The sequence below is a fragment of the Micromys minutus genome (genome assembly GCF_963924665.1).
Source record: "Micromys minutus genome assembly, chromosome: 10".
NCBI lineage: Eukaryota > Metazoa > Chordata > Mammalia > Rodentia > Muridae > Micromys > Micromys minutus.
In genome coordinates, this window is record NC_137979.1 from 17,636,431 (window position 1) to 17,650,217 (window position 13,787).

The 13,787-nt window shown below is 38.4% G+C and overlaps 1 protein-coding gene across 2 annotated transcripts in view; it reads right to left on the reverse strand.

Moving 5' to 3' along the window:
- MAP2K4 (mitogen-activated protein kinase kinase 4) overlaps positions 1-13,787 on the reverse strand; it is a 98,759-nt gene that overhangs the window by 12,302 nt on the left and 72,670 nt on the right. For both annotated transcript variants that reach the window (XM_080922221.1, XM_080922220.1), the window contains 3 exons: positions 7,009-7,128; positions 4,765-4,816; positions 2,562-2,689 (listed from right to left, as the gene is read on the reverse strand). In XM_080922221.1, the coding sequence (XP_080778347.1) occupies positions 2,562-2,689; positions 4,765-4,816; positions 7,009-7,128 (300 nt within the window). The remainder of the gene's footprint in view (positions 1-2,561; positions 2,690-4,764; positions 4,817-7,008; positions 7,129-13,787) is intronic.

The window sequence follows — 13,787 nt, forward strand, 5'->3', positions numbered from 1 at the left end:
TTTTTTTATGTTCAACAATTAAAGGGTAATCCCAGCTTCTGTAGACTGAGGAGAAGTTGTATAAGCCTACTACAGGGGCATTTCTGGTGATTCCAGTATTGTAAAGTGGAAGCTGATGCAGGAAGAGCCCAAACTTGGAGCTAGCCTGGACTTCCTAAGACTGTTTCAAAACACAAACAAAGGGCATTTCTGACATGCTACAATATACCAGGAAGTCTCAAGCCCCTCAAGGCTTTCAAAATTAATTCTGTACTCCTGTCCATCTACTAATAGGTTGGCCTCTGTACACCAATGACAGGGTTATTTTATTTGATTTCATCAGCATTAGAGCTGCAAAGGTTATCATTGGCCTACATGTCCCAAAGTAGGATAAAGTCAGGAAGAACAGTGAGTCCCAACACCACTTCTCTTTTTGTAGATGTGGAACCATATCTCTATGCAAGAATAAAGAGCCTGCTTCTTTCTTTTAAAGTTAGTTAAGTTCAAAGCAATTTGCTATAGCTGGGTCACAGCTACATTTTTCAGATTTTCAAGAATCAAAAGTAATCCATAAGGAACATCACACAGTGCCAGTGTATGGATATGTTTTGTTCCTAAGTGCTAGAGGCTTGGTTTGCAAGGTGTCAGTATTATGACAATCCAATCATTTAGACAATGGGCCACTAAAAGGTGGGCTCACTGAAGAGGTTAGCTGGTTGTGGGAGGACTCAGAAAGGATTGATGATTGAAAGTGCATAGTTAGAAAGCAGAGCCCTTCAACCCTTTCTGCATGCAGACAATTCCCTTCCCATTTCTTTACCAAACTGTGATAAAGCCAGAAGGCTCTCATCTGAAGCAAAGAGATGAGAGCCACTCAACTGTCAACTTTCAGTTCCTAAAACTACAAGCTAAATCCTTGTAAGTATTCAGCTTCAGGTATTCTGTTACCACATGAACAACAATAAAATCATATCGTCACAGGGAAAACATCCAGCTAACCTTAGCATTAAACCATCTCAACACAGGTAATGTAAACAGTTATTCTCTGGGATGTATGGTCACTGAATGTGTCAATTACGGCAACTAACAGATTGGCTTTTATTTCTTGCCTTTGAATCTGTTATGCTATTTATTCCTAATTACTACAATGAAAATAGGGCTTTCTGAATTGCATCTGTCATATGAGACAACATTCACCAAATTTTTTCCTACACACACACACACACACACACACACACAAACACACACATACATACATACACACGGACAATTCTAAATACTGTCAATACTGAAACACTTCACATGCAATGCTTTCTACACACAAAGTCCAAGTACACACAAGAAGAGAACACATGGTAAGAATAGGCAGCACTGTGTTTCACATGCTCCTACATGAAGCAGATCTGATGGCAAACTAACTTCCAAGAGATGTAGGAAATAAAATATATTCTTAAATAAATATGAAATCTGAAGATGCATGAGGCCCATCCATCCAGAGTATGTTAGAAAATCTTGTACTTCTAGTCTGTGATTGTTCTGATTTAAAATTTTTATAACACTTACAGAAGCAATCAAAAAGGAAACACAGGGGGGAAATGTTTGTTCAACTCTTAGATAATTTTCAAAAAGGTTCATGGAGGCAAGACAGCTCAGTGAATAAGGACACTGAGCAAATCTGGCAATCTAAGCTCAACTCTCGGAATCCATAGAAAGGTGGCAGGAGTAATGGACTCCACAAAGGTGTTCTTTTACTTCCACACATGCACAATGACATATATGACCCCAACAATGATGAAGAGAATGATGCTGATTTACACAGCATACAGACTGACAGAAAAGGCCCAAACAATGGTCAACCTTGTCATCATTTATAGGAGCATGCTGATCTCTAAAAAACCATGAATAATAAAGGAAGAAACCGGAATCCCTGGCAAAATTAAAGTTCAGACATCAAACACTAATCAAGTGCAATTGAAAACCTGGGCTGCGAGCCAGGCCATGCAAACACTAGGATAAGGCTCACAGGGCAGCTCTGAAAGAACATGTCCGTCTGTTTTCCTGCTAAATGCCTAAGGCCTCTGGCTTTGCATTTGTTGTTGTTTCATCCATTCCTGAAGTGAGGAGTCTCAACTGGTGCATACCATCAGCTTTTGTAAGACACAGTGCATTACTCCAGTAACTGTCTTCCTGTACCAACCTCCTCTTCTGTAACTTGTAACAGCATCCTTCAGCAGCCTGGGACTTACAGATACTATCTATCTTGGCCAAGAAAGTAGAAGAGATATAAGAAAGACAAAGCCACTGACAATTTACCAGATGGTTGATAAGCTAAGTTAAATAAAATCAGGAAAGACCATACGTGCTAAAAAACAAACAAGAGAATTAACATGTATACAGGAGGGCAATGAAATAACTTAGCAGGATTCCAGAAGTTAAAACCTGAGCTGGGAAATGCTCATAGAGAGAAACATGTTCTAGCACAGTGAAGCTGCACGGCTGAAGGCAGATCCCTTACACTCAGCACCAAAGGCACAGGCTCTTATGCAATGACTGGCAAGCAAGAGGCGTGGCTGTGCACTTACTGCCATATACGGCCTACACCCAGCATCTCTGGTCTTGGCAATAGAGTCCACAAGTTGTCCACTGATGCCGAAATCACAGAGCTTTATATTTCCACTTCTGTCCAGAAGAATATTGGAAGGTTTGATGTCTGCAAGAGATACATGCCATTCAGTATGCAACTCATCAATCACGTGACTCTAAAGTACTGCTGTCAAAAAATACTAAAAGTTTTGAATTCTTAAATTCATATATACAAGAAATAAACATGCATTTAGCACATGCAATCATTATTCATGTTTTACACATATGTCAGCAACTAAGGCCAGCACAGTGGCTCACACCTATAATCCCAGTACTTGTGACACTGTGCAAGGAGGGTTGCTGAGAGTTTGAGGCCAGCCTTGCCTACAGATTAAGACCCTGTCTATAAAACTAAAGAGACTAGAACTATAATATAACTGTCAAATTCCTTTCACTATTACAACTTAACAAGCCAAAAGAGCTCACTTAACATCTTCACACATATAAAACACAATAAAATCACGGTATTCAGCAGTTGGGATGAGGACTGAACTTTATCCAATAATACCCTAAGCCTATTTTCAAAAGAAGTCAACAATTATACAACTAAATACAAGGTATACTAGTTATGAACCTACAATCTTAATTTCACTAGGTACACCAGATCTCTTGGAGCTGGAGTTTGTGAGCCACCTGTGGGTGCTGGGACCTGAACCTGGGTCTTCTGGAGAACAGCACACACTTTTAACTGCTGAGCCAATGCTCATCCTGAGTCTTGTGACCTAAAATGCTCTCTCTAGTTTCTCCCAACCACATTGACCTTGGCCTCATTTCTGTAACTTCAAGAATGGCTGTGCTCAGCATACGGCCAAAGCTCCTCCTCTTAATAATCACTACCAATGTGCCAATGAGCTGACTATCAAATTTTCCTCCTATGCTTTCCAATTCTCTATCTCTATCATGATCTTTCCATCTATTTCATTGTCAGCATCATGGAAAACAATAATTGAGACACAGAAAAATATCTATATAGACCCAGAAGTTCCTAATCCCTCTATCCTTTCTAGTGATATCTACATCTTGTGAAGGCCTTTATCCGTATCTCCAAGGCTCATGCTCCTTCCTTGGCAGTAATAGAGTAGGGGACAATTCTAGTAAATGTGACATAGAATGGCTTAAGGTGCCATGTCCTCAGATTCCTCTCTGAATGTCCACAGGGCCACTGTGATGCTGTGACTGTAGGCAGTCATCAATGATACTGAGCTATGAGTAATTCATTTTTAGTCATTTATGTTTGCCTTTAATTAATTTTATTGGCACCTATTAACTGTACAAAGATGCTTTGTTACTAATAGTAACTATTTCTAACTAAGATCAATTATTTGTAGCAAAATGTACTTTTATGTCTAATATACTTACTAAACTAGTTGGAAATTTATAGAATCCCAGGGGAGGGAAATTTGAAGCTTCAAGATATATAACACTTGGATTTGTGTGTGTGTGTATGTGTATTTAGTTAGGTTAGTTAGTTAGTTACTTAGTTAGGTTTATTTAGTTAGTTGGGTTTATTTTGTTGGCCATAAACAAACTATTTCATGTAAATTTATAGTGTTACAGTAGTTTTCATTTTAAAATGTTTTAACCAATTAAAGAAGAAAAAGTTGACTCCTATCTAATGGGAGTTTGTTTTGTTTTGTTTTTTAAACACAGAAATATTAAGAATGTTTTTATTTTGATCCCAGATGAGGGATATGGGGTTGCTTCAGATTATCCACAGTAGCTGCCTATGATTTGTCTTGCGCTCTAGCAGTGGTGTGGTTTTGTGTTATCTGTAGCTGTGTGACTCTTGGGGACTCTTCAGAGGGTATATAAATCCAAGAGCCCTGACAGAAGCTGCTGGTGGTTGGCTAGCTGGTGGCTGGATAATGCAGGTTGCAGTTTGTAGCAGTTTGTCAAGTAGTTGTGTGCAGAGACAGAAAGAAGATATTAGATGCCCCAAGGAACTCGATGTCCCTAATCAGCAGGAAGTAGTCTAAGCACAATACAGTCCCCTTTCCCCTTTATTCTTTTTTCTCTCCCGCCTAGTGTTAGGAGGTTGAGAGGGTAGAAGAAGAGGGGTGGAGATGGGTAGAAGAAAAATAATCCACAAAGTAGCCAGAAGTCAAGCTACATTCCTATTCCACAGAAAGCGATCATACCCACCTCTGTGAATAATTTTCAAGTTTTCTTTTAAGTGGTTTAGTGCTTTCACAGTCTAGGGAGAAAAAGAAGAGATGACATAAAGATTCTTGTTTATTTAATAAAACAGCCCAACAATCTATCACAATGTTCTCCATAGCCCTCTGCATGCTTTCTCCAGTTAACATTTCAAACACTGTCCTTCTGTATTTTGAATTATGATGGTATTTAATTTTACACCTGACAAGTTGCCTTCTATATGGTCCTCTCTGACAGCTAAGAAAACAGAAATATGACATACAGATTAATTCAGTAAAAAGTTGTATTGTTATTGTACCTCAAACCTGTACAATCATAAAAGCTGGTTCTACTATCTGTGTTGGTGATAACTTTTATAAGTTCTCAGCTCCTTACAGTCATTCACTAAACCCCTGAAGTAAGTTCTGCAGAGCTGACATATCTGCTCAGACAGTAGCAATTTGTCCTGTCCTGGATCACACTACCCATGATTAGAAATCATAGACTTCTTCAGAAAGGGAGGAAACAGAGACCTAACAATAGGCCAACAAAGCTGCTGTTTAAAAGAAAAAATAAAGTCATCTATGGTGTCATCAGAGGAATTATATGAGGAATATAGAAAGCACCACCTTGAATTCTCTCAATAACTCTTGTGTGTTCACTGGTCTATTAGTTAGCAAGAAACTTTACAGGAAGTAATTTTAAATGTTGTGCTTAATATATAAGATGATCACCAAAACACAAATGTGCCACGTGTATGTAAGTATGTGTATATATATACACACACACATATATATACTAAGTATATAGTATATACTAAATATATATACTAAGTATATACACGACACTCATACATGATAAAGTAATTTTGTATTTGTATGCTGTAGGTAAGTGAGGTTATAAGAACAGGTTGTGGGGTTTTAACCATCAATAACTTAAGACCATGTAAATACAAAAGCAAATTAATATTTCAGTGCCTTTGGCTTTACCATCTGTAACAATCAGATATTACTTACCACAAAGTTACTAGGAAGATTATATGATAAAATCTTGGCTCAACACAAATAATATCCACTCACCATTAACTACTGTCATTACTCAATTATTGTAAAGTAGTACAGTATTAGTCCACTAAAGTACTACTCTATCCTAATACTGTAAACAGTGGCAAGTTCCAAGACAACAGTGGCTCGGTATACTGGAGGGGTGGCTAAACTATTACTGCAAGGTTTACATTTTCATCTGAACCATGAATAAGTCTCTAGTTCAACTCAGTTTCCCTCTATAGCATTATATGAAAAAAATATATATCGCAAAAGTTAGCTACCTCATAAAAGATTTAAATGTAACCATTAATTTGGCAGAGAATTTTTTTAGCAAATTATCAACTTTAAGATAACTTACTACTACAATTTAATCAAAATTTTAAATGTCTACTATATACACATTTCTTACAACTGAAGGAGTTCAGGTATTGTATATATTTTAAAATCAGGCTTGTTAACTTTAGAAATCACCAAGTTGGCAACTGACAAAAAAAACCCCACAATATGGGGGGAGGGCTGGTTCACAGAAATCCTATGTCATATGCAACCATATATGATTTAGTGCTCACACCAACTAACTACACAAACATCTCTGGCTCAAAAGCTCTAAATTACCTTTTCTTTAATAAAAAAAAAAGTTGTACACACTTTTCAACTGAAAGATGAGAGCAGAGAAGTTAAGTGACTGTGAATTCAAACACATATTTAGAGGAGAACTCGTCCCCTTTTGGAACTTTGGCAAATACAAATTGACCAAATCATAATGCTGCTACTGAAATTACAAGTCAACATTTTAAGTGATTTAGACTGAATAATCCTTGTTCTTAAACCACAGCAAAACACACTTTGTCAAAAAGCTTCAAAAAAAGACTTCTGCCACTCTGATTAGGGATATAAACTATACAAAAACAGTTAAAGCAACAGGAGGAAACAAATATAAAACAGCATTCCTAGTTTTACTTAAAACAGTCTATTATAGTTCTTTGCGACTTGAGTAAGAACAAAACCTTCACAGACCTTCCTTGTTCTGAAAATGTTCCTCAGATCTATCATGTTAATGATGGCACAGAATTGACTTTATCGCTTATCCTACTACAAATGATTTTCTCAGAAAGGAAACAAAAATCCAAAGCCATGTGCATTCACGAACACCAGCAACCAGTAACAGAGTTATACATCAGCAATGTGAAAGCCAAATACTTACTGCTAAGGTGATTTTGCCTAAGATCTCTTCCGGGATAACGTCATCTAACACACTATATACATATTTGTAAAACTTATCGAACGAGGTAGACATGAGCTCCATACAGATCCAACAGTCGCCCTGTAAGAGAACAGATACTCATCACCACTAAAGTCCTGATATTAAACACGGGCATCTTCCTTTACTTAGATCAGAAACAGAAGGAAAACATCTTCCTCTGCTTTTGCAGAGAATCTTTGTAAACCCTCTGCTGAACCTCTAACTTGTGATATTTTTTTATTCGTCATTAAGGACCTGGAAAGGATATGCTATCTGGATTTAAGTATAACTATGTGGTCAAATCCTATTTTATCTGTTTTTTTTTTTTTTTTTTCTTTTTTTCATTTTTATTCATTTTTTTAAAAGGATGTCTCTGTGTGAGAGAGATGCAGTACCCTCAGAAACCAGAAGAGGGTATCAAATCCCCTGGAAAATGGAACCTGGATCCTTTCTACAAGAGCACTCAGTGCTTTTAATGCCTGAGCCATCTCTTCAGTCCTATTCTTTGTTTACACAGAAAACTTATGTGCTTTAATAAAACGTTCAAATTCTGCCATAATCAAACATAATATTAGAAAATAATGGAAGAGCATCCTTTTTCATTGACAAAGGAGCTTATCTTAAGAAATTAATAAAACTGCTCATTACTTGAAAGCTTAAAACAAATAGCAAATGTCATCTTCAGATCAGAAGCGTCCTGGGCAAGATGAGTCACTTTACTGAGCTCCTTTACCTTATCTTTTCCCTGCAGTGCTTACTGTAGTCTGGCAGCTGGTCCCTCCTTCCTGCCTCAGCCTACAGCTGCCATAAGATGCCCCTCCATCCCTGCCCCAACGCTGTCAAAAATGGCAGCTCCTATCAAAAAAAAAAAAAAAAAAAAAGGCAGAACCACAACACATAGCCTACAGCTGTCACAGGAGCTGTCCATGGTGGACACACCTTTCCTGCCTCAGCTTACTCCAGCCATAAGCAGCTGTCCTTGGTGGAGACACCTTTTTTCCTGCCTCAGCCTACAGCCTTGGTAAAACACCACAGCATGAAATGTCCTACAGGAACTTCCCACAGTGGCAGCACCCCCTCTCCAGCCTCCCCGAGCATCCCCAAAGAGATCCCCACAGCAAATGTTGGCTGAAGCTGAGAAGGACTTCCACCCTAACCTATGAGCCTGATGCAGGGGAAAAGGGGGTGAAAAGAGAACCATCAATCCCTGAGCTCCCAAAACTCAGGACTTGAAGAGGTCTCACCAATCTCCAATCTAGAAATCTCTACCCTGAAAAGCTCTGCCCCTCAGAAATCCTATATAAGCACGGCCCTTTGTCCAATTCCCTGCTGCCCACTACCAGGAGCAAAGGGCAACCATCCCTGGATTTGTCCCTCTTCCTCTTTCTCCTCCTAGATTCTTCACTTTAGTAAATCTTTATGAGATTTGTGGCCTGGAGTGACTCTCTTGTAAGAAGCTGAGAAAAAGCAAAGAAGAGAAGAAGCAAAGTGGTAAGGCTGAGGCTCCTAAACTCCTCATCAGTTCAGCTGGAGACACCCTCCCCTGAAAGCTGCAACACCTTTGCTGAGTAGGCATCCTCAGAGCTGTGTTGTTCCTGAGCTCCCATGTCTCAAGATGCCCTTCCTTTGGGACACTGTCCTACCTCAGAGCTGTGTGGTTCTAGGGCTTCTGAGTCCCAGGATATCCTTCCATATGAACGGAAACACACTTACCTGTCTGATAATATATAATTTTTATGTTTGTCTCCAATAAATCAATACAATGAAACCAGTGTATGGAAGCAATCTTATCATGAAGACACAGACAGAAGTTCCTGCTTTCTTGCAGTCACTGTGATCTGATAACACACAAATAACGTTCTAGTGGCATGTGCATAGGTGAGGACACCCTGTGATGACCTACCCCATCCACCACAGTGTAAGTCATCATTTCATCCTATGTAACATGCTTTCTGTAGCAGGTGGTATAGGTGCCCCATGTAGCTATGTTTCTATAGTAACCACTGTCAGTTATTAAATTAGCTGCCATAGTACTGCAGTGCTGCACTTCAAGTATCCCTGAGGTATTATCATGGTTACACCTTATGATCGGTAAAATTATGATTGTCAGAACATGCTAATATTCTGTTGATTTTTTCACAGGAATATGTGAAAGTATAAACATAGATTAGCAATATTAGAGGTCTCGTGGATACGGTAAGGGGTGCCTACTGTAGCCATATTGACATTTGATAGACTCACCCTATTTCTAGGAAAATATCTTTAATATTCCATAAGCACAGAAAGAAAAAAAACAAAAGCTGGAAAACTCTAAACTCAGAATGGTGTACAGCATTGAAAAGAGTAGCTTAAATTCCATTTCTTGACACTGTGGTAACAGAGGTAAGCAGGAAAGGTGTGAGGAAGTGAAGGGCTCAGGAGGTTAGGAACTAGAAGCCGCATCCATCTGAACAGGGCATAAAGCAGTGACAAAAGCAGAAACATTACCATCGATGACAAGTCATCTTCAACAACGTTTATGCTGTCACTAGTTTAGCCCTCATAGCACATACGGATTTAACTTACAAGAGTGAAGTTAACGCACAGCGAAGAATGTCAAGGTGAGTGACAGACTAGAGCATTTATGTCATTAGATGGTTAGGGAATAATGCATGATAAAGTACCTTTACATTTCCTTTCTTCAGTGTTCTCAGAGAATAGCTCACACAGAAAAATCAAAACTTTTCACCAAAACACATACTCAGTTTTATTTTAATCTGAAGATGCCTCAGAGAGAACTATAAATCACCCAGACCCACCAGTAAGTAATCTCAAGGATAGAAAGAGCCCTCATGCTGAGATCCTGGGAGGCCAGACGCTTTCTGTTTATGGAAGCCCAAGCTTCCTCCCTACTTGTCTATGAAATGTGACTGTCCCACCACCCTTGATGGACTGTAATAAAGGTCACATGAGATCACAATATAAAACAGCAAGTACCTTGTGTGTGTTAAAAGCTAAATATAATACGTGGATGGGGTTGGGGACAGGCTGACAAGAGGGAAGAAGGAACTGGGAACTGCAGATGAGAAGGAAAAACAGTAAGGAGCTCCAGAGGGGAAGGCCTCGCTGCTTCTAAGGCATGAAAAACTAACATGAAGTTCTTATCTCTCTGACATTTCCTTTTGTCCACAACTCAAGATGGACAACAGCCATGAGCACCTGAAGAAAGAAAAAGGAAGATGGAGAAATGGGAGGAAAATCATCTGAGCTGCCTGGAATAAAGGTGAAAATAACACCTACCATGTTCAAACTAAAGGTGGCTGAAACTCAAAACAAGAAATTCTTAAACAAACATTTACTGAGACACAAAGGTTAAAGATGAAGAAAATTATTGAAATAACAAGGTAAGGTTCCTGAATTATAATCTAGATAAATAAATTCAACAACCTACATACTTACACAACACCAACAACCATTTACAAAATAAAATATTTATACAGACATCATTCTCAACCAAAATTAAAGTGGTAGGGCATAATACAGGAATGGATCAAACAAGAAAAAAAGCCAAATTTACACAACAATCAACCAAAAATGTTGCTAAAGAATATAACAACCCAAACAAATTGAGATGACACCACAGACAAAAATAACTGAAAAGGTATCTCTAGGACATATGCCAGTGATAGAGAATTACTAGGGAATGCTTTGAAACATATTCTTTAAAAAAAATCTAGAAAGGATAAATTTATAGGCATATATGGCTTACTAAAATTAAATCAAGAAGATAAAAGCAACTAAGCAGATCCACAGGAGCAATAAAATTAAAGTGGTAATAAAATCTCCCAAAAAGTTCAAGAAGCCCAGGATGCGAAGCCTGACTGCTGAATTCAATCAGGCCTCTACAGAGGAACCAACACCAGCATCCTCAGACCATCCCATGAAATAGAAGTGAAGATAACAGCAAACTCATTCTATAAAGATGCCATTCCAACAGCACCAAACCCATATATACACAGAATATTTTCAATGAAATACTTGCAAACTGAATTCAAAAACCCATAAATACCAAGCTGGTCTTAGTCCAGTAATGTAAGGATTGCTTCACACATATATTAATACATACTGGTTACTTTTCTGTTGCTGTTATAAAACCCCATAACCAAGGCAACTCACAAAAGTAAGAGTTTATTTGAATTACAGTCCCAGAGAGACAGACCTCAGCATGATGGTAAATGAGAGCAGAAGCAGGAAACCCAGAGCTTACATCTTTAAGCACAAGCATGAAGCAGAAAATTAACTGTAAGCAGAATATGACTATATACTTTCAAAGCCTGTCCCAAAAGACACACTGCCTTAGAAAGGCCCTATCTCCTAAAACTCTCTGAACAGTGTTGCCGACTGGAACTAGAGACCAAGTATCAAATGCCCGCACTTACGAGGAACATGTATCATTCAAGCCACCTCATATACTAAAATATAGCATATAATTAAGACTCAAGGAGAGAATTACATGATCATCTCAATAGATGTAAACGTTTTGACAAGTGCAACATTCCTTCAGGATGAAAACCCAAAAGAAACTAAGCTCAGAAGCAACATAGCTGAGTACAACATAGAGAATATAAGACAAACTCATATTCAAAATTATTGTGAATTAAGAGAAACTGGTAGGTCACAATTCCTCTAAAGAAAAGAAAGAAGGTTGCCCACTCTCCTTTGATGTAATGCTGAACGTCTTAGCTAGGACACTGAGTGAAAAGAAAAAAAAAAATTAAAAGAAGCAAAGCAATCCTTTTTTATAGATGACAGGATCCCCCCAGGAGTTTCTCTCTGTAGCCCTTGCTGTCCTAGCACTGAATTTGTAGGTCAGCCTGGCCCCAAACTCACAAAAGCATTCTGCCTCTGCCTCTCAAATCCTGGGATTAAAGGTATACACCATCACATCTGGCTGTCATGATCCTATTTGTTAAAGACACTACAGACTCTGCCAAAAAAAAAAAAAAAAAAACCCTAGATGTAATAAACACAGTAAAGTAGCTTCTATTGTTCAAATGAGAGTGATCTCTATGCTCATATATTTGACTACTTGGTCCCCAGGTGGTGGAATTATTTGGGAAGGATTAGGAGGTATGACCTTATTGGAGGAGATGTGTCACTGGGGGGTGGGCTTTGAGGTTGGAAAAGCCTGTGCCATTCCCAATTAGCTCTCTCTACCTGCTGCATACTGATAAGGACATAAGCTCTCGCCTCTCTGGCACCATACTTATACCTACCTGCATGTTATCATGTTCCCCACCACAATGGTCATGAACTCTAACTATAAGGTGCCCAAAACTCTTTCTTCTATAAGTTGTCTTGGCCATGGTGTCTTTTTACAGCAATGGAAAAGTAACTAAGACATAAACTATATTTTGTATTCTACTACAAATATACCATATATTAGTAATAAACTTGCCCAGAAAAAAATGGGTGAAACAAAACAAAAACAATACCTTATTCATCACAGTTTCTAAAAGTAAATAACCCTAATCAAAAGGATAAATGTTAAAGCCTGGAAGAAACTGAAGAATATACTAGAAGGTAGAAAGACCTCTCAAGCACATGGACTGGCATAATTAAAACTGTGGAAATTAGATGTACATGACCCAAAGTAAAACACAGGCTCAGCACAATCCCTGTTCCAGCTAGCTATATGTCACCCTGACATATGCTAGAGTCATCAGAGAGGAGTCTCAAGTGAGAAATTGCCTCCATTAAATTAACAAGCCTATAGAACATTTTCTTACTAAATGATTTATGGGGGGAGGCCCAGACCAGGATGGGTGGAGCTACACCATGCTAGTGGTCCTGGGTGCTATAAAAGCGCAGGCTCAGCAACTTCATAAGAAAGCAAGCCCTCCCACCCTCATCCCCATGGTCTACTTCCACTAGCTCCTGCCTTCAAGTTCCTGCCCTGCTTCAGTTCCTGCCCTCACTGCTTTTGGTGACTAACTGTTATATGAAACTGTGAGTGAAATAAACCCATTCCTTCCCAAGTTGCTTTTGGTCATGGTGTTGTATCACTGCAATAGTAACCCTAACTGAGCCAGTCTCCATCTAAAAATTTCAGTGGAATTTCACATAAAACTAGTAAGAAAAGCAAAACACACAAACAAAAACCTAACTAGCAGATGAATACTAAGCAGAACAATGCTAGAGGCATCCTAATACCTGAGCCAAAACTATACCACAGCCTCACAATGAGAAAAATAATCCAGAAACCCACAGCCATCAAGTCTTACACAAATGTGTTAAAAATGACATCTAACAGATGAACAGATTTTTAAAAATACAGTACAAATACAAATGGAGTTCTTTCATAAAGAATGAAATTACAGACTATACAGGAAAGTGGATGAAACTGGATAATCATATGAAGCAAAATGAGTCACAAAGAATCATTAACAATTAACAAAAAAAGCCTCTACAACAAATAGTGCAAAACTGGATATTCAATGTAAAGAAGAAAGCTTTTCTTCTTCTACATCTTCCACCCTGAACAACAACAACAAACACACAAACAATACAAAACAGAATAGAGCAGGAACCTTAATCTAAGACCTGTAGCTGCTAAAGGAAAACAAGCCAAGCACTGCTAAAGGAAAAGAGCTGCAGGCAAGAACACATGTAAGTAGTGTGTAAGCAATTCTAAGAATTGAAAAATGGGATTACATGAAATTAAAAAGGTTCTACATGCCAAAGCAAAGAGCAAAGAGACC